Source organism: Rhipicephalus sanguineus, chromosome 3 (assembly GCF_013339695.2).
Source record: "Rhipicephalus sanguineus isolate Rsan-2018 chromosome 3, BIME_Rsan_1.4, whole genome shotgun sequence".
In the NCBI taxonomy this organism is placed as follows: domain Eukaryota; kingdom Metazoa; phylum Arthropoda; class Arachnida; order Ixodida; family Ixodidae; genus Rhipicephalus; species Rhipicephalus sanguineus.
In genome coordinates, this window is record NC_051178.1 from 87,525,850 (window position 1) to 87,547,575 (window position 21,726).

The 21,726-nt window shown below is 47.1% G+C and overlaps 1 protein-coding gene and 1 long non-coding RNA gene across 2 annotated transcripts; both read left to right on the forward strand.

The window, feature by feature from the left end:
* The first annotated feature begins 2,986 nt into the window (after nt 1-2,986).
* LOC125757957 (uncharacterized) lies at nt 2,987-3,918 on the forward strand. Its single transcript, XR_007415597.1, has 3 exons — nt 2,987-3,121; nt 3,569-3,627; nt 3,864-3,918. It is a non-coding gene; the product is annotated as an uncharacterized LOC125757957 (long non-coding RNA).
* A 4,813-nt stretch (nt 3,919-8,731) lies between these two features.
* On the forward strand, nt 8,732-16,256 carry LOC119386824 (sarcoplasmic reticulum histidine-rich calcium-binding protein-like). The gene is made up of 3 exons (XM_037654094.2): nt 8,732-8,761; nt 12,352-13,963; nt 15,879-16,256. Exons 1-3 carry the CDS (start codon nt 8,732-8,734, stop codon nt 16,253-16,255), a joined length of 2,019 nt encoding a protein of 672 aa, XP_037510022.2. The 3' UTR covers nt 16,256.
* The last annotated feature ends 5,470 nt before the right edge of the window (nt 16,257-21,726 follow it).

The following is a 21,726-nucleotide window of genomic DNA, read 5'->3' on the forward strand; positions in this document are numbered from 1 at the left end:
CGCTCAAAGGTCGCGGGCGCATTACACAGCCCAAACGGCATGATGTTGAATTCGTACAAGCCATTGGGCGTGACAAAGGCTGTCTTCGGTCGAGCGTCATCAGCCATGGGGACTTGCCAGTAGCCTGAGCGCAAATCGAGCGATGAAAAGAATTCAGCTCCTTGCAGACTGTCAATGTCGTCGTCTATTCGAGGTAGGGGATAAACGTCCTTACGGGTGATTTTATTCAGTCGTCAGTAGTCCACACAGAACCGCACAGAGCCGTCCTTCTTCGCAACGAGAACGACCGGAAACGACCACGGGCTGTTTGAGGGTTGAATAACATTGCCGCGAAGGATGTCTTCGACTTGCTCGTTAATTACACGACGCTCTGCTGGAGATACGCGATATGGACGTTGCCGCAGTGGTGGTTGGGCGCCAGTGTCGATGCGATGCGTGACACCAGACTTGCGGCCGAGAGAAGTTTGCGCGACATCGAACGAAGAACAAAATTCTTACAACAGGCATAGAAGCGGGGAACGGTCAACCGACGTAAGGTTGTCAGCAATCGAGGAACGAAATGCATCAGCGGATGACGAATCAGATGTGGAAACAGCACTGAGCGTACGGGAGCTGGCACAGTGCGTGTCACCCGGTGCGTCCATGACTTGTGCGTCTTCGAGGGGTTCCGCTCTGCCGAGACATTCCCCTCGCACCAACGCAACAATGAACGGGGATGGGTTGGTAACAAAAATATCGGTTTCGCCCTGAGTGACTGCCACGGTCGCAAATGGCACCAGCAAGCCTTTCCTAGTAAAAACGCGATCACATAGAGAAAGGAGTAACGGTGTCGCAGAGATCGGTGCAATAGACTGACAAAGCCGTTGACGAGTTTGCAGGAACCGTGGTGTCGTCTTTGACGAGTACTTTGGTCGCAGCCGATGGACTGTCTGCCGTTGTCAAATCTGAGAATGGCGCGAACTTTATTTAGGCTGGTGCGCGATTAATTATACGGCGTTGTGGCGGGCGAGAAAATCCCATCCCAGGATGATGTTGTGAGAGCATGAAGCAATTATGATGAATTCGAGGGTGTACATAGCGTCCTGAATGATGACACGGGCTGTGCATACCACTGTTGGGTGAATACTTTGGGCGCTGGCTGTACGGAGAGAGAGCCCGGAAAGTGGCGTCGTGACTTTTCGTAGTAGTCGGCTAAGTTTAGCTTCCATAACGGATACGGCGGCTCCAGTGCGGATAAGGGCAGATGCGCGAACACCATCCCCGAAAACGTCTATCATGTTCCACAGGCTTCGCTGAGGGCTTTCGCAGTTCGATAGCGTCACAGCCCTTGCCTCGTGGACGGCGACGACTAGTTTCCTGGTCGCGTGGGACCGCACGTGGCTGATCAGTGAGCGACGGCGTGGAGACGGTGAACGGCGGGTAGATGGTGCGGGGCGGGACGAGACTACAGTAGTGCGGGGCTACAGTATATATTTCTTGCGAGCACGTGGGCGATTTGATTGCAATTTTGTCTCGAATATCCACGATAACTTATTTTTTACTCAAGGTGCCCTTGGACATTAGAAGACAGGTTCTCGCGACGGTGCACGTGATCCTGCCCGCAGAGTGCGTCACCTTACTAGCATTTTGTACAACCACACACTACAACTTCGCCTTTCAACTACACTTCTACAGCAGTCGTAAAAAAATTAATTCTGACATGAAATAATCCACGCTATTCTTGCTGCAAACCCCACAGTGGGTACAAGCCATATCTTAGATGGACAACAACAACAACACCGCCAATCTCTCTGCTTCAAAACAGCCAGTGCGTGTTTTGTGTGCCTCCCTAAGGGCAGTAAATGTGACGCCAAGGTACCACCCGACCGCGATGGCCAACGACAAAGACATACGCACAAGATCTTGAAGCAAGTGACCCCCTTTCTTATTACTGATATCAATTTCGCGCTGGTACTCGGCAGTAGAAAACTGTTCTTAGCTGTAAATTTTGCCCCATTCAGAGGACGCTTTTATGCGTATGGTTGGTGGTTAACGCTTTCACGAGAGAACCTTGAAATTAGTTTATCAGGCAACCGCAATAGCTCAATGTAAAGCTATTTGCAATGAAAACGTAGAATGGACTTACAGGGTCGCTTCTCAAGTTGACGTTTTCATTGCGGACAGCACTGCCTGCACGAAGCTTGTGCATGTATGGAAATGAGGTACTGAACCCAGTGGCCAAGCATGTGATTGGCCTGGCCCATAATGCCTTAAACATCTATATTCTGCGAAAGATCAGAGTTTTTCATTGTCGAGCTTCCCACACAATTTGTACTCGGTTGTCTCAATATCTTCTTCGCACACGTCAATAAAGCCGCCGTCTGTTCCATCGTGCTTGCGAATGTCCCTTAGAACATTGCCATGTATACGTTGTCGTCTATCCCTTTAACATCCAGAAATTTATCCGTCAAGGTCTATTCTTAGCTGTTGAATTGCCCGTGTATTGATCACGTAAGAAGGCAGTATTCTGTGATCGCCTGCCGGATCTTAAAGCCATATTCTGTAGCCCTCCCAATATATAATGTTTTTCCATACACTACGGCAACTAAATGTTATAAATTGCGTCGACATTCTACGTATTATTGACGTTGCAGTAGCTAGCCTTTATTTGGTTATTTTAGTTTTAGTTTTACTGCCTTTATAGATATTTGCTTGACTGTGGTGCCCCCACTATAGGCAGCGAAAATCGCGAATACGTCCGTTACATCGTAAGGAAGAAGGACTCGAATTTGTGATCGAAAGTCCTTCCGGCCGCCAACACTGAACGAAAACCGCAAGTTCCTGCGAAATTAATCTCTTTAATTTATTTGTCCACCACACAGGTTAGCAGACGCGCATGAAGAAGGAAGAATCAACCAAAGGCCTGATTCGGGCAGTTGATCTCCGGGAATGTCGTGCGCTTGGTTCACACGGGCGGGCGTCCTTATGGCTGCCGTGTTGTCCTCGAGGGTTGTTCGTGCAGCGAGTCGTGGAGGCTTGGACTCTTCCAAGGTCGAGTACGGCATGGACGAGGAATACGCGAAGATTGCCCGAGAGCGCCCGACGTTTGCCGTATACGCCCTCATCAACAACGTCGCGTGCGGTGAGCGGTGACTCTATCAACTCCTGTTTACCCTGTAACACTGACCAAAATAATCTGTGTAAGACGAAGTTAGCTTTTCGTGATAGTAGGCCAATGCTCAGGCGACGCCAAGAAGGCAGCTGAAGGTAATTCGCCTCCATACTGGCACAGAGACTCGGGAAGTCATTTTTCTTGCTCACCGCGATAATTGGTCACAGCGGTACCTAGGTCTTGCTAGTTAGCTTCTATGTGGGCAGCAGTTCCGGGGAATGCCTTCGCCCTGTGCAGATGGTTTGGCAGGAAGGCATGTCGGTGATGCCTTCGTATTCCCCGCTATACTTCATCTATACCTGTGCTATCTAAGAAGCGATAGTGAAAAGCTCGCGTGAATGAACTGTGTAGTGTAAACTGCTAGCATAAAAACAGAAAGCTTACCTATGTCAACCTTTTTTTCTTTTATACACGCAGAAAGATGCTACATGAATGCTTCGTTCCTGGACAAGGCAAAGAAATGTCTACCACGGAGTGTGAGTGGAGAGCATTTAGGTTTGTTTGCGAATTGGGAATGGCAAAGAAGTCATTAGCAAATAATGACAAAGAATCTCTAATATCGTGAAATTTAGCCGGGAAGCGGCCAATATATTTTATGTACCCTTTAAAGCTAGTTGCAAGGGCTTTCGTACGAAGGATTACCCTGTCCACGACGTCGTATTTTTTTTTCCCTCGGGAGGCGTCAACTTCCCTCGTTGTTTTTTACTTGCAGGTAAACCTGAAAACGAAGACCTGCCTGAGCGAGGAACAGTACTTACTGGAATATGTGAGTACGCTAAGCCTCTTTTGCCAGAACGTTCGTCCTACCTTGCTTATTGTTGTATATCAAAAGCGCAGGATCAGAGGGCGGATGAGAAGCTTTATTGAGCTGCTCGTAGTTGCAGGGCCTCGAGCAGACTGCCCCAATGGAGGCGGGGTCCTCGACGAGGGCCGTTACGTCGCTCTCTGTTTACAATGCATGGCGGGAGCGGCGTCCCGGGGGAAAACGTGACTATGCATGTCTGGAGTTCGCGGCTGCTGCAATAGCACATAATTCACAGCCGCGCACAGATGTAAACACGGAGAGGCCATGTGGTCTCTCACTACACACACACGTTGTTAAACACGCACACTTTGCCGTGCTTATACGTGTGTGGCTTTTTAGTTCCCAACACTTAGGACTTCTAACCACGCGAACTCAGTTCTATCGAAGGTCACTTTGTTAACTGCCAGAATTCTGCTACAGCGGCAAGCCCAGCAGTTTCTGGAGAAAAGTATTAATTGCTGGGGTTGCACGTGCCAAAGCCACGATATGACTACGAGGCACGCCATGATGGAGGGCTCTGGATTAGTTTCGATCACCTGAGGTTCTTTAACGTGCACCACAATCTGAGTACACGGGTGTTCGTCGCATTTGGCCTCTATCGAAAGGAAACGCGGCCACCGTGGCCGGTGATTGAACCCACGCCCTCGAGCTCAGCAACGCGACACCTTAACGTGCTAAGCTACTAGGCCGGTTGCCTCTGGAGAAGCGCTGCTGGTAAGCCCCCATGGATGGCACATGTCTTTAGATAACTTGATACTCTTTGTTACAAATTATTTTGCAGTAAGAATAAAAAGTTTGAGGACGTTTGAGCGTCGCCTCAAGAGTAGGACGCGATAGCGTAATCGGGCCCCGTGCGCATCGCCTTCTCAATCGGTAGCCTCGCTTCGCTCCTTAGTGGACACGTCAACCATGCCGCAAGGAAAGGAACGTCTGTGCGCATTACATTGGTCGTTTCAAACTATCCTGGAATGCATGCTGCAAGTACACTTGCGAAGTGCCCATTACGCCATAATTCTTTCATTTTCAAATCAGCGAATTACCCACTACGCGTTCGTATGGCAACACGCGAGCCTACGCAGCTGCTCGCTTTGCTGATACTTTTGCTGCTGGTGATGACGAATAAATATGTCTGGGCGCTTTGTATGGGTGGGCCTTTAAAGCCCTCTTTATTTACATTTCACATGTTTTGACGCTTGGCGCGATTCGACGCTTCTGCGACGCAACATTACATGCGTTAAGGAGATTCCTCGGATTAAGTGACATTTGTGTAAGGCTTTTTTTTGGAAAGCGGTTTCAAGCAATGACGTGGCTCTCTTGTAGAGCACCTGCTTGCAACGCAGTAGGTTTGTGTTTGATTCCCACTAGAACCGAAGTTTTTTTTACTGTTTATTTGCATCTATCTCGAATTTTCGCTCACTGACAGCGCTGATTTTTCTTTCACAGCTAACGACGCCGACACCGACACCGGAACTTCTACGAAACGAACTCTTTAACTCTATCGCGTTAATAAATGTACAATAATATTTGAGCTAGCGTAGTCGCGGGCAAATACACCTCCTGTGCTTAAGACGTAGAAACGCTAGCTCTTACAAAAAAAAAAAGAGAAAAAGAACAGCACACGACAATCAATTGCGCTTCAGCGTATAATATACTGAGGATAATGAGAATTAATAGACTAATTATTCTTTTATAAAGAATTTTGTATGAGATAGCAACGCACTTAGGAAAATCATAGCACGCTTATCGGGAGAATGTCGCTCAGCGAGTGCGAATTCTGACATGAACATAGGAAGTAGGCATGTGCATCCACGCGTACGTAAATTAATTAAATTAACCGACTGTTTACACGCCGCTGTACCTGGCCATAAAAGCGACGTGTAAGGTAGATGATGAAATCGTTTTCACGTTCTGCACAGGTTTGGTCAGAAGGTAACGCATAAATTTGTGGGCCAATAATATCGTGGTGACTGCACATAAAAAGTTTCTCGAGCAATCTTATACTGACCCATGCATATGATGGTGAAGTCGAATTCTGACACACACACACACACACACACACACACACACACACACACACACACACACACACACACATATATATATATATATATATATATATATATATATATATATATATATATATATATATATATATATATATATATATATATATATATATCTACACGCAGCGGTCGCTCCCTCAACTCGACCGTCCCGAGACATAAATAGGAGAATTATAATTTTTTAAGTGCTTCTTGTCTCGTGCGAACGAATTGTGCAGATATCGGTGTGTCCAGTGCGAAGATATTACAGAAACGAAATGCGCGGCGCACGTCATTTTTTCGACGTAAAGCAGAGTGATCGGTGGTATCGTGACCGGCTCTTTGACTGCCTCTTAAGCGCAAATGCTGATATCCTGTGGATGATTCCATAGCAAAGCATCGAGGATAGCAATGCCTCTAAGCCATGGTGTCTACCTTATACCACTTTCGAATAACTCGGCAAGCAAATGTGTCCCTACATTTGAGGCAGTATGTTAAACAAGACAGAAGATCAGGGGAAGATGGGGGCTGGATGGAAGGAGCAATTGTCGAACAGTGCATGTCGCCGGAGTTTGGAGAAGTGGACTTGCCTTCGTCAAGGTAGTTGCTGCATAGGCGAAGACAGGTCCATTTCTCGAAACTTTGGCTTCAGGGACATTACCTGTTTAACGATTTCTCGTAGAATCGGTAGTCACTGGAAGAGAGGAATATATCTTAACTGCAAGTGGCAGTCTGTCGAACCGTTCTAGTCAGCAAATATGACTTAAACAAGCCTAATTGCGTGGAAGGGAAGGAATCGAGCATTGTTGCATGGGCCAATGCGCACATTTCGAACCTTGTGAAAATCGTTCTGCAACGTTGACATAGCGCCCTCTCAATTTGTTCTCTTTCAGGGAGACAATGCGATGGGCATCGTAGTAAGTAGTGTCTTGATAACTTCACCAGCTGTCCCTCATTTGCACGAATGACACAGATTAGCATGCGGTACGGATGACCAGCCCACTTGTACAGCCATGTTTTGTCGCTGTTTTCAACGGGGGTGTGTACATCTGTGGCACAGTTTTTTTACTAGATAAAGGCAGACGTACACTGCCGTTAGTCGTATATTTTGCGCGGGTGTATCTGAAGCTTGATGCACTACTACGGAGTGCTTGCACGCCGACGACAGCGCACGGCAACATGCAGTTGTGTTCGTTGTAATGTACGTGTATTTAAACCCTATAGACACATGGAGTTCCGCACTTGTTGGCGCTTGATTAACTTTACACCAAGCAGAAATCGCTTCCTGTTTTCTGCTAGACTTTCGTGGTTGAGTGGCCTCATTGGCTAGAGAAGCACTTGATATCGACTTCTCTAGACCTGTTCTACAGAAACTGGTCTAGCGACCGAGCTATGCATTCGTGAGTAGGAATACAGGTTTGTAAAACAGAACAGGAGCCACCTCATTAGCCAGGCTTAAGGAACGATATGATTATATGTACATGAGATTGATAAATAACGACTCGTTCAAAGCAGAGAAAACAAATGGCTAAGTAAAAGACAGATTTTGAAAATGCGCGTACACGTTATTTGCATAAACGTGGAGAGAACACCACGACTATGATGCATAAATCGCTCAATATTCCTTCAGAAGTTTCGCGATCGTAAGCGGAGAGAAGTGCTACTCTCGTAATGTGTCGTAAATTGGAGGTTTTCGAGGTCTGTGCTTCTATTGTGCAACTGAGCAGCGCATAGTTCCCCTGATGCACGCATCACACAGAGGCTAGTTTCTGGCTTATAATTTATTTAGGGAACGGGTTGTTACTATGTTTCGTAGTCAATTAACTGGGGAATGCATATAACGCACCATCGGCATGCCCTATCTTAGCATGTGTGCCTGGATGTCGCGCACCGCAACAGCCGCACCGTATTCGTGGCCGAAAAACGTATACCGTGGCCGTCGCATCACTCCGTTGGCTGGTGCCCCTACCATCAATAAGACGCTCACCAAGCACCGCAACAAGCTTGCACAAAGCGAGCCTGAAACAGGTTCACATACTACGGAAAATATTGGATGAGTGGGTGAGCGAGTGAGTAATTTATTGTGGCTCCCGCCATAGTTCTGCAATTTGTTTTGTTTTTTCGGAAGGAAAGGCCTAGACTGTGGGAATTCTTGACTATCATGGCTCTTTTATGGTTTCTTAAAACATACCCAGCTACCGTACCGCAGCACCTACCAGTTCTTGAGCTTACAGTCCCTTCTGGTTTTCGTTGTTTTGACAGACGTGATTTTGTCAAAGCACCTGTGACAGCTGCTTTGACAGAATTGGAACATATTATGTCTCTCAGGACTTTCTGCGAAGATGAGAGGATTTCCACTCTTCTTCCCTTTCGTGCTTTGGTTTTTTCTAGCGTGGTGGCCCAGTGTCTATGACGTTCTGCTGCTACGCTCTTGATCGTGGGCTTGGTCCCACTACCGCACTGCAGCTGTATTCTTGCATGCTGAGTGGTTGCAGCAAACTTTAGACGGCCGAACGAACCAGACGCAAGCTATTCTAGTTGCATTTTGATGCGGATGTACTAAACAAAGAAAACAATGATTGCATACTGAGCATTGACGGGTGCGCCTTAACAAATCCCACATGATCGTATTAGCGTGTGTAGCTTTGGGTCTTTGGGCTGTCGAATCAGTCAAAGAATCAACATTTTTTCTTCTTCGCTTTTTTTCAGCGTTGTTACGTCAAGCGCCTGCGCATGGAGTTGAAGCAGCTCTACTGCCTCTTGGTGAGAGTGTACAAATTTCTGCAATATGACGGTGGCGAGCGGCCCCAGTCGTGTGCGGTTTGGTATGCCGAACAACGAGGCAAAATTTTGCGAATTAGAACTTAACCGTGTCACTAACCTCACTTGTTCCACTTACAATTACGTCTTCAGTATCACAGCTATTAACAATGATCGTTAAATCCATTCGTCCTAACAGCCTTTTGCAAGGAATAAATACGAACTTACAGTTATAAAACTGCTGTTGTGAACGTAGCGAAGAGTTTCAGTCTCAATCATGATAGGAGGGAAACAGTGCTACCAGAAACGACAAAAAAAATTCCACCATTTCCCGCTAAAGGGGACCATGAGGCGATGCGAAGCCGGAGCACTTGCACGATCGCATTCCGTTGGCGTTCTTTAGGCATGCTATACTCGCGGACAACCTTTCTTGGCAATGAAGCGAAGGCTACAGAGCCACAGTGCACGTATCATACCGCTAATGAATGTAGTCCCACAATTGCGTCCGTATTTTCTGCGTGAGATATATAAAATACTCCTTCATTTTCTACATGTAGCTTATTGAAGTGGAACGCAGCGCACACAAGCGAGATATGTGTATTTTACTTTATACGTTGTCACTTTGCGTTCTTGCGTGCGTGAACAAGTCGCGGCTTTTACCCGTATGTTAGACGCTAAGCAGCGTTTGCGTCGAAATGCAACGCTAGCCACTACTTTCCATGGTGTTGCGAGACGCGCGCCAAACCGGACTACTTCGCGTGGCACTACATGTGCAGACGTAGCTTTCCCTTCATTGCCAAGAAAAATTGTCCGCGAGTATACCGACCTCGCGTCGTGGAACGCGAAGAGGAACGCTACGCGCGTCTTGTCTTCCCCCTAGCCTGGCCGTTAATTCTCACAGGGCGAGCGGGGAACGCAGTCGGCAGGCTTGCGAGAGGGGGGCAGCGTAGGAGAGGATAGAGAGGGGGAGGGGACGCGCATGCGCTGGTGCTCATCGCGGCGTTGCACAGGAGAGAATTTCGGCATGTCTAGCCCGCGTTTCAGAGGAAGAGTGGAAAGGGGAAGGGGAGGGGGAGGTGGAGAGGGGGTATGGGAGAGGGGGAGGTGGAGAGGGGGTATGGGAGAGGGGGAGGGGATCGGAGAGGGGGAGAGGAGAGGGTGAGTGGAGAGGGTATGCGCATGCGCAGTAAAGGCGCGTTCACACCTAGCGCGGAGCACGGAAGCGGGCAAGCGGATTTTCGAAGCGGAGAGGCAGCGAGCGCGCGCGGCTGTTCAGACCGACCGCGTTGCTTTTTGCCTGCTCCGCCGCGGGGGAGGAGCAATCGACGAATCCACGGTGCACGTGCCGCCACCTTGCGGCACTATGCGATACTACCGATACTGCGCGCGGCAGCATTTCTGTTGTTGTACATTGTCAACATTAGACAGTTATAGTTTAGCGGGCTTAACGGAATAGCGGGCTTACCAGAATAGCGGGACCGAAATGCGCATGCGCAGTACCGTAAGTGACCCGTAGCGTTTACCGTACGCACGCTATTTTTCAGATTTAGCGTTACCGTGTTTGCGTGGTTTACGTAGTGTACGTAAAACATGGCGGCGGTTTCGGACGCCCGCTTCGAACTGAATTTGGCGTAGTTGTTGAAAGATTCACTTCGTTCGCAGCAAATGACTGTGCTAAATAACTTCGCTTGCCTTCAGGTAGCTTCGGCTACCGAGTAATACGAGTAACATAGCGGAGTTTTTGAGATCGCTTCCCATTTCGAACGTTCCTAGGCCTATCTAGAAGATCGGTGTAAAAAAGTCTGCAACATGAAAATTTTCGCTTTTGGTGCTTAGTTCATATTTATTTACTTTTATTTTCACTAAAAAAAGGAGCAATATTGCTGCGTGCGGGGATACAGGCGAAGATTCTCGGTTTTGTTCTTTTCACTTTTTTAACGCATTCACCCTTCGCTAGGTGGCGCCACCGTCCCGGCTTGGACACGTAAACGCTATCCCGCTAAACTAAAACACGCTTTCCGCAACCAACGTTTGAGGCACGGTAACGCTATTCCCTTAACCCACGCTATCACGCTAACGCTAAACTATAACTGTCTATTGTCGCGCTGCCGTCCACTACGCGCTGGAGCAAGATGAAGAGCTCAGATGAAGAAGACCAGTTGGTGTACTTGCCACTTCTTTAGCTGCTATTCAAGAGAAGCGGAAGGCGCAGAGGAAGACACCCCGCCAACGACAATGGTGGGTTCGGCCGGCCTTACAAGAGCGCGATAAAATGGGTCATGAAAATGCTTTTTTGCCTCACCTTCGTTCGCGCGATTTGGCGTACAACAGAGTGTGAGTCTCCGTTCTGTTTCTCGTACAGCACCGGGTGCTGCTTGATTGTATCCAGCAGTAGCTCGACGGAGAACACCACAGCCGGTTCGTTCATGATGGTAGCCATTTGCACGGACTCGTCTCCGTCGTGTCGGGCCCTGATTGGCTGCGGCCAAAGCGGCCAACTTTTACGCGCGGAGAAAATTGGTCCGGGCGCGATCCCGAGAAGCGGCCGCGGATTCTCCGCTTTTGCGGATAATCCGCGTCCGCTTTCCGGATCCGCCTCTCCGCTTTCCGGGTCCGCGCTCGGTGTGAACGTGCCTTGAGGGTGGTCACGCCGCACACCATCACTACCACCACCACCAGATTGAACTCCGCCATAAGATACTTCGCATCTAAAAATTGAGTACGTGCTAACTTTACTGGGCTCGTTCCTTAGCTATTTATAAAGATATTTCGCGATGTTGTCCTTTTCGGTCTGTGTCTCTTGATAAATACACGACCTCTTCCTGCGGAATAATTGTAATGATATGCACTTTTGGTGGCATCCGCGAGTGATTCGTGCATCAGCCTTCACCCTCGCTCAAAAACACATCAGTTTCAAGTGGATGAAAACGTGACTTCTATGCTCGTTCGCGAATCAGTTTCATTGATGCTGCGGATAAGAGAACGCTCCGTCATATTTAACTGCAACTTAATTATGTGACTCTTTGAGCTGGTTAATAGGTACAGCATGTTGGTAAATTTCACTGTAGAAGTATACAGGGACAGACAGCGCTCGCACCTCCTTTCGCTTCTTTTGTGTTTTGTGTCTTCCTGCACAACGATTATCCACTTCACTGTAACGTTGCCCCGGAGGGCTCCCAGTAATTCTAAAGCAATGGTTTGAAACCGCACCTATAAGCATGCACACAACTACCTAACAGCAATAACAAGCGAACATTTCGAGGGAAACGTTGTGAGCCCATTTCAAGATGAAAGTAACACCGAGGAAAATAGCTGAAATATTTTAAAAGGTGCTGTCCTGCTCTAACACTAAATTGTGGATGCTCAGCGGCTTCTTAATCGTCGGTTTTAGAAGCCTGTAGTGCTTCCAAGTGACGTTATGACTGAATGTGCGCTAGTCTTCTCTTATCGACGAGTTGTTCTGCATTCATGCTCTCGATTTCCTCATTTATGCTTTCGTCACCGCTCTCATACTGCGCACTATTTGTCATCTAATATATCGGTAAGTACTCTTGCAGTGTCTTTCAGTGCAGCGTTTTGACTTCACTTTGCAGAGGGCCAACGAATTATCGCAGAATCCCGGTTTGAACGTCGCGCCGACGGCGGCCCCAGAGGCTTCCACCCCTGCGCCACTAATACGCTGGCCAAGTCGGAGGCCGTACCGCCAGGTCTTCTACGCTGACAACGCATCTGATTTCGGCGGCGACGAAGTTCAGCCTAATCGCGCGAAGCCCACGTCCGGTGAATACGACCTCCATCCCGACGGCCACCGCCCTTACCGACGTCCGGATACAGAAGATGAAGAATCGGGAAGCAGTAGAGCGCCGCCAGGGGAGAACGACTATGGTGACGAAATAGACAGATGGCGAGATAACTACTGGAAAAAGCGCCGCTACGTTTATACTGATGACAACGCCGACGATATGGACGAAGCCGCCGATGAGCGGCACCAGGAGAGTGGCCGCCCGCCGCGCCGGCAGCCAAACCGTCGGAAGGCCGAAGGGTCTCCCGATTCGGAAGAGGCTAACGACAGTGGTGAGGAACCTCAAAAGAGTCGACCTTACCGTCGCCGTGGTCCGTCAGGGAATGCCGCGGACGACAGTCGTACGAGGGTACCACAAGGAGACTACGATGCAGACCAAGGCGACGTCCTGGACAACAGTCATAGAAAAAGAGCGAGAGGATCGCAAGGAGATTACGATGCCGACGAAGGGGAGGCCTCAGCCAGAAATTTCAAAAAGAGAACGAGGGGACCAACAAGAGACGACGAAGATGACCAAGAAGGGGTCCCTACCAATGGCCGCAGAAAAATGGCAAGACCACAACGAGGCTACGATGTTGAACAAGGAGATGCGGTGGATCGCAATCGTAGAACGAGAACAAGAGGGCGACCAGATGACTACGAAGATGACCAAGAGAGAGATTCGGCCGGTGGTAGGGAAAGAAGGACTGGAAGACCACAAGGAGGCTACGGTGGTAGACAAGGAGAGGGCCTGGACAGCAGTCGCAGAAAGAAAACGAGAGGACCACCTCGAGACTACGACGCCGACCAAGAGGTCCCGGCCAGTGTTCGCAGGACAATGACAAGAGGACCACTGGGAGACTACAATTTCGAAAAAGGAGGTAACCTGAACAGCAATCCTAGAAAGAGGGCAAGAGGACCTCCTGAAGACTACGAAGAAGACCAAGATGGTGTCCCGGCAGATGATCGCAGGAGAAGAACAAGAGGAGCACGCGAAGGGTATAGCGATAACAGAGAAGAGGCCTTGGAAAACAGTTACGGAAAGAGGCGAGAAGGCGCACGAGATTACGACGCTGACTGGGACGATGTCCCTGACAACTGGCACGGAGGAAGGCCAAGAAGACCACAAGGAAGTTATGGCGTTGACCAGGGAGCGGTAACGTCCAATGGTCGCCGCAGGACAGCATTACCGCGCGGAAACTATGAGGATGGCCGAGATTCCTCACGAGATCGGCCTGCAGAAAAGGAGCGTGATCAAACGCCGTTACACATAAGCGAAAGCGGTGCCGAACACGTCTATGCGAAAAGTTATGAACATGACGTCGAAGGTCCCGTCTCGACCGCGGACACAGGTTTAACCAGTCGCACGAAAATACAAAGCAGAGGGGACCGTGCCAGGAAGCTCGCAACGGCAGACGAGAATGGTGAGCGTGGGTCATAGACGGAACATAGAAATTTGTTATATGTTTATGCAGTAGTCGATTATTTTGCTCTCACATCACGTTATATGGCTAGTGGTTTGGGCTAATTCAGCGTCAAGCTCTTCCAGCGTTACACGAAATAACGTCGGAATCGCTCCACAGCCAGGGTATGGAGGACGTGGAGCAAAAAGAAGTTAGGGAATGTACTGTCCTACAGTTGACGCACTGCGGTTGCTTCCTTCAATCCTTAGGTACAAAACGAACTTGAGTTACATAGAACTGAAAACGTTATAGGTTTCAAAACAGGAGAAGGTGCCTCAGATCAGGCTGGCCGACGTTTCGATAGGGCAGAAATTTCCAGGCAGAAATTACCAACAGCAACAGACGCGCCGCCGCTGGACATGACGTCATCACTAACCCCTTAAAACTAACACGCCAGGGATGACAAGGCGCCTTTGACAAAGATAGGTCCCCTATCGAAACGTCGGCCAGCCTGATCTGAGGCACTTTCTCCTGTTTTGAAACCTATAACGTGTATCCATCCGTCGGCTCCCTTCTTGATCTAGAACTGAAAACATTTTAATGGTAGTCATTTTATAGGACGTCAGTTAAGATTTTAGAAATAGCTTTTGGGATTCACCACAAAAAGACTATTTTCAAGTCCTAAGCAGGGGGGACATATACCAGTGACGGGATGGACATAACTGTCATATAGAATAACTGCATATCCCCAGAAGAGGAAATATTAAATACAACATGAAATAATTTTCGAAGAAACGCTAATAGGAAACCGATATGAACTTGTGTCGAGTAAGAAGCCTCTGGACGCATAATACAAGCCCTGACTAATGTTCAGTATGGGTTCGATGCTGTTTGCTACCCGCCGCGGTGCTCTATTGGTTATGGTGCTCGACTGCCTGCCCGAATGTGGAAGAATCGAATCCCGGCCGCGGCGGCTACATTTTCTATGGAGGCGAAAATGCTTGAGTCCCGTGTACTTAGGTTTAGGTGCACGTTAAAGAGCACCAGGTGGTCAAAATCTTCGGAGCCCTCCACTACGGCGTCTCGCATAATCATATCGTAGTTTTAAGACATTAAACCTCAACAATTATTGTTATAGACTGTTGGCTATTGGTTCTTATAAGGATATGATAAAGTATTAAGTGTTTATAGGTGTATTCCTCTGCTTAGGTCCATTAAAAGTTTCGCACGGTAGAAGTGTTCCACTTTGGAAAGTTCGTCGCGTGTGTACCTACGGACCGCTTCTACGGTAACCTATCTTGGATCAGAAATCAGTCATGAATTTCCGCAGAAATCACTAAATGCCTGTTTTACTATATTTGCCTTTCGGTGCTTACGCCTGTGACTATGACACTTTTTCATCAGTGTGCTTTGATAATAGAACAGCTACCGCACTTTAACGATTATAGGCCGACTAATTTTATCTAAATACGAAATCTGAAGTTGGGGGTCAACTTACAATCTAAACCGAAACTATTTTCTATTGTCAGGTAGACTTACAATCAAAACTGAAACAAATCAGAAATGAGGCGCGCCGTGACGTGGTTGCGACATTATGCTTACGTTTCGGCTCTACCTATGACACGTACCGTACTACTTCGTGTATAAGCCGCACCGTCCCCCCCCCCCCCCCCAGCAACGGTTCTCTGAAAATTTTGTAAAAATCATCCATGCGTGTTGCTGCGAAGCTAGCTTTTCTGCATAGCTTTAAAAGCACTGCCGTGAAGCCACCTTTGTACACAGGAATTCGAGTTTGTTTTTTTCAGCGATATCGTAAATAAATTTCTTATAAGAAACGTGCTCACGCTTTTTTGCCGTGTGATTTCAGGGGGGTCGACCTATATTCGAGTCGACTTACAATCGTCTAAATACAGTATATTCTTCTTCATCTTCCCAGATGAGCTTGAAAACAAGCCTCGTGTAGGAGAGAGAAGTTCTGCTCAAGGAAGTGATGCGTTCACAGAAGGCGTCGGCGACAGAGTTCTTCGACACAAGCGCGCAAGGAGGCGTCGAAAGAACCAGAACAAACTGGGCGACACGCTTCTCGACACGACACGCGCCAGAGACGCCACGAGGCAGCAGACGACTCGTTCCGGCCTGGAGGACTTCATCAATTTCGACGACGACGACTTCACAGGGGAGGAGGAGCCTTCGGAGACAAGCGGCGCTGGTGGCGAACAGCGCAAAGACAAAGACCGCGAGGGTGGCAAAGCGCGAAGCAAGAGGCAGATCGAAGAACGCCCCGCCTTGTATGAATTGCTGAAGATTCCTTAGAGCATGCCTTATGGAATATCAGGGAGATTTGTTGTACGGGGACAGGGACCGTGAAAACGACGTACGATGTAGCTAAAGTCGCGGTCGCTAGCGAAGGGGGAGAAGAGGCTAGGACGAAACTAATGTGCTAATAAAAGAAACAATGGTAACCGCAGAATTCGTAAAAGCTGATTTTGACGTCTTCGTTTTAATAGTAACCGTTATCATGATTATGAGCATCGCCACCTTATAATGCTGACTGCGCGATTTAGCGTTATCGATGTTTTGCGTGAGTCGGCTCTTTCCTATGCCTACCAATTTTCTAATCATTTGTGACCACCCTAGACGGGTGTCGCTCTATTTCGACCCCACCAAAGTGCGGCCGCTGTGCCTGGGTATGGAACGCTCGCCCTCAAGCTTAGCAGCGCTATACCTGAGCCGCTAAGCACGGCAGGTACGACGAGAGTTGAAACAGTGACGGTGATCATCACTGCTCCTGTACTCTTATGCAGTCAACAACAACATATCTTATTTCTTCATTCTTTCTCGCTTTTCTTGCTTCTGTGCGTTTTTCCCTCCCTATTAATGTCACGATGACGGGACAGCCGGCTCTAACGTAGCCTACCTTCCCATGTTTTGCATCTATAGATAAATAAATAACGTATCTCATGCGTTACCATTACACAAAAGTGCCTAGTTTCGGCCGATGAATGTGTGCTTCTGGAAGTGAACTTCGAAAGGACATGCGCTCAGCACTGGCTGGCAACACACTTTCTATTAGCCTTTGTACGAAAGTGGCTTTCAATAACCTGCGTTTTTGTAACCAGTATTTCGCTCCAGTTTATAACCGAGCGCTTGTGTTTTACCTGGAATTACGGCTTTCAGGGCACTGCTCGAAACAAATCTATCCTTAGAAGCTGCAATAGCCGAGTTCAGACCACAAACTCCGCTTGAAATCGCTTGCAGCTGCGCTTCCTATTTTCCTTTCAACACAACTATGCATGACTCCACACAAAGTGAGTGAATAGCGTTCCTTCTTAGGTGATATATAATGCAGATGATTGCCGACGTCAAAAAAGAGCAAACAAAACAAGCTCCCAAACGTGATCCGTTTTCCTCGTATCACGCCGGTCAGGACGGATGCACCCGCCGCTTCTAAGACATTACAAATTGCTGGGTAGGCGTGGACGTGCGTCTTAACAGAAAAACGAACAACGGTTGAGATGGGAGCATTCTGTTTATAATATGTAAGCTGAGGACACGAAGGCATGTTCCAAAGCGTGAGGTGAGTCTTGATGCCTGCAACAGGCGTTCTTGAAAGCGCTGGTTGGAATTGGGGAAGTTCCTAAGCAGAACTTGGCCATTACTAGATGTCCTATAGACACGAGGATTCACTCACAAAGTTAAAGTTAAAGGTCATGCATACATGCATTAGTGGCCTGCTGTAGTCACTAATATATTCTTTGTTATCTATTTTTTTGATCTGCTCTGCCATAAATACGGCTTCGTAAGCAGTGGTCTCGTCTCGCAGTACAAAAAGAACGCGAGTAATTAACGGTTACTCCAGCATCGTACATCTGATTGGCAGGCGGCAACAGGAGTTGCCAACTTATTTTAACATGTTTCCTTTATTTTTTCGTGAATATATTTCTCTGCTCCTATTTCAAATACATGGTTTTCCTGCAGCGTTGACGATAACTTGAGCAATATCTCTGGACGACTTGTACATTCGAGCGCGAGCGCGCGTCTGTGCGTGTGTGTGTATGTGTGTGTGTGCATGTGTGTGTGCGTGTGTGCGTGCGTGTGTGTGTGCCTGTGTGATTGTGTACGTATATATGTATGTCTGTGCGCGCGTGCGTGTGTATAGGTGATACTTTTGTGCGAGTGGAGCCGCATTTGCACTCAGTTCCTTCGTAGTGGCATCTATTAGTTCATTCATAAGAGGATGTTGCCTGTAGATATGACGCACTGGCATTTAAGCGAACCGACGAACGAATTTCAGGACCATGTCAAGATGTGTTTACGTTTAGAAATACTAAATGATTGACAAGTTGGTATTATACATACATACATACATACATACATACATACATACATACATACATACATACATACATACATACATACATACATACATACATACATACATACATACATACATACATACATACAATGAAAAAATTACAAGCACATGTGTGTTAGAAGGCTCACAATGGCTTGAATGCCTCACAGTGTTTTACCATTTCATATTCACACATCAACCAGTCAACAAAAGTGGTTTCACGTAACGTGATCAAGAAGCAAAGGTATGAAGAAAGCGAGTGTACGAAAAGATATCTGCGGTATTCATTTTAAGATGCCAAATGTATATCTACATCAACATATAATAGATGCATACAAGTTACAACATTGACTAAACATTTATAAACTTATGGAAGAATGTCTATAAAATAAAAAGGAAAAAAAGCAAAAAACTCACGTGACGCACTACAGACAGGAGCATAATAAAATTTTAAAAATATACTTGTGCACTGATAAAAGGTAGTAACTTATCCATTCATATTTCATATCACATAAAAACGGCGCCATCTAAAAGGGACAGAGGAAGAGGAACACTACACTGCGCTCATGCGATGTTTTTCTTAGGATGTTTCTCGCTTTTTAGTGCTATTTGTCTGCAACTGCGGTTAAACGCAGTTGTTTAAGTGGGGGAGGTGCATGGGCGTGCGCAGGGTTCCCAGTTAGGGGGGGGGGGTCGAAGTATCGTCGCCCCCTTAATCCCCCTCCCGTTCATTTGATCGAGCCCAGGACAACATGCTTTACAATTGATGAAAAAATAAAAATAAAATAAAAATGAAGCGATGACACGTCACAATTACCTGCCTTTGGTCCCTGGCTTTCCTGAAGTAAAGATGGTAAGTAAACAGGTCTTGGAATGCAACATCAGGGGCCTACGGTGGCCATTATCGTCAAAAACCTGCGTGGCCATAACTTTGTATACCTATGGTGTCGACTTTCAGCCCCCCCCTCCTCATCCTAGGTGATCAGGGGGGCAGCCCCACTCATGCGCACGCCTTTGGGGAAGTGGCTATTCATTGCCTTTACCTTCCTGCTTAATCAAATCAGGAACGCAGTTAGTTGTGTCCGCCTGTCACTTATCTGCCATGCGCATGCGTGTTGTGACTTGTGTGCTCTCGCTTTCTCTCTCTCTCTCTCTCTTTTACCCACCTATTCCCTCCGCCATGTGTAGGGCAGCAAACGGGACGTAGTCTAGTTAACGCCCCTGCCTTTTCTGTATTCCCTCTCCCTCCCTCCAGCATTTGCAGTAGACCTTTCAAGCCAGAATTGTTAGTAACATCCAGTTACAGCAAATTGCTGCGCTCCGCATGTTATTAGCGAAGGAAGCTCGCAAACTTCAAAAAGAGGATGAAACCTCAGAAAGGAGAGAGTGCGTGAATTTGACTCTTGTCATGCACAAGGCCATCTAAAAGATGAAATAAAAATACTATGAAAGCCATGGGGCGAGTATCGTTACACATACGTACAAACAGCTTCTTTTCGTCTGCTACAAATCACAGTAATCTAATCTGGCTATATTCTCGGACATATCTCGCATTAGGACCATGAAAGACGAGCGCGACTGTACATTGGTAGTAACAAAAACTCAGCTAAACTATGGCGTACACTTTTTCACGAAAACTCTACCTTTATTTTTCCCGAAGTGATCGTATAATAGAATGTTTTATTTTGTTTCAGCTCACAGTATATGGTAGGCATCGGATGGAGATTGCTGCTACATTTCTTCTGCACCTACCAGCCCTTAATCTGTGGACTTCAAGTTGTTCTTGTTATCGCCGTCGGATCGTCGCTGTCGGCATCGGGCCTCCGAGTTCAGACCGCAACTGTTAAGAGCATCGGCGACATCTTTCGAGAAGGTGGATTCCGGGAAGACTTCGCGGGCGCAGCTCGCATGAACAAGTTCGCCCTCGCCTTCAGGATCGTCAACAACATAGTGTGCGGTTAGTATGCGAACGTACTTCTGAGAAATTCACACCACCAATGACTCGTATGCGTCGAAATTTTGATCCATGCTACTCAAGTTGATTGTACTGGTGCTCAATGCTAAATGAAGGCATGGAGTTTCTTTACAGCGGCACGAGCGACGAGGGACATTCTTTCTCTTACCAGCACTTCCGGTTTTCCGAATATTCAGAAAAATGAGTTTAAAAAAGAACAAAACAGGTACAAATCAATGCTTCCTGTTCAAGTTAAGAGTATATATATTGGGTGCATATTATATCGGAGCATGAGATTACTTAAGGGCCAATTAAATGTCAGGATAAATAATGAAAATTTTTGAACGCATTCATTGAAAGAGCAGACGCTTTTCTTGTGAGCAACTGGGTCGTTGTGGCACCTGGCGGAGGAGATCTCAACCACGCGCTCCTATCTACGTGGCCTCTGCGATCCGTTTCGGCAGCGCGCGAAACGCAGTTAGCCCAAGGAGTACACCCGGGTGCACGAATTCCGATGGGCGAGTGTCACTGCCAGACACGTAAGTCTAGGATTAGGGTCACCTCCATATTTTTTTTCAAATGCGCAAGCATTTTTATGCCTGCTACACGAGAAGAATGCCCATCCGTCTGTTTCTCTGTCACACGAGATGATCATTGCTGTAAAAAATGAATGTATAAAATAAAACAAAGGGAAGAAATGTGTGCGTCCTGCATTGTGGCATAGCTGGTGATCAGAGACATGACCTCCTGGTCATCCACTGACATCTTTTATTTAATCTTTATTGACTAAGATAAATATTGCCTTCGATTAATAAAAAATGATGTGCCGGCTAGGATCGGCATGCTCTGGCCAGCAGCTAAGCACTTGGAACGATGAAAAGTGTGATAAAAGAAGGTTTGAGTGGAGACATCCCAGAACACTGCGGATATATATATTGCGCAGCTAAAGCAATCAACGACTAACACATCATGTAACGTGTCATAACATGCTACATGGCATGTAACCTTATTACATGTCATGTAACAGTTACATGTCAACGACTCATTCGTGTAAAACAGTTCCACGAATGAGTCGTTTTGGTTCGCGCGACCCTCAGAACTCGAAAGGTATCATAAAAAGCAAAATACATACGGAAGAACAATTCGCAGCCACATTTTTAAAAATGTAGCTGTGACAATAAAAACTTGGTTAACAATTTGGGGAGAAATATTATGGAAATTCTGGTCATATCTGTAAAACACCGCATTTGATTGGCTGGCACCACGAGGCAATGTTACCTCGTTTTATGGGTTCGAAGCCTAGTCTATATAATGCGTTTTTGTATCTAGGACTTTGGCGCGAGCCAGACTGCTGATTTGTTAGAGCCGATTTCTATCTTTACTGTTACAACGAATACCGAATATAACGAACTCGTTTATTGTCCGATGATGCTTCTTCGTTTCAACGACCTTCGGCTCCATTGACAAAATTTATTA

Excerpts from the sequence above, each read along its gene's own strand:
- LOC119386824 (XM_037654094.2), top strand. The coding sequence starts at position 8,732 with ATGGAGTTGAAGCAGCTCTACTGCCTCTTG. Across the intron at positions 8,762-12,351 it reads AGCAGCTCTACTGCCTCTTG|AGGGCCAACGAATTATCGCA; the intron begins GTGAGAGTGTAC and ends TTCACTTTGCAG. Across the intron at positions 13,964-15,878 it reads CGCAACGGCAGACGAGAATG|ATGAGCTTGAAAACAAGCCT; the intron begins GTGAGCGTGGGT and ends TCATCTTCCCAG.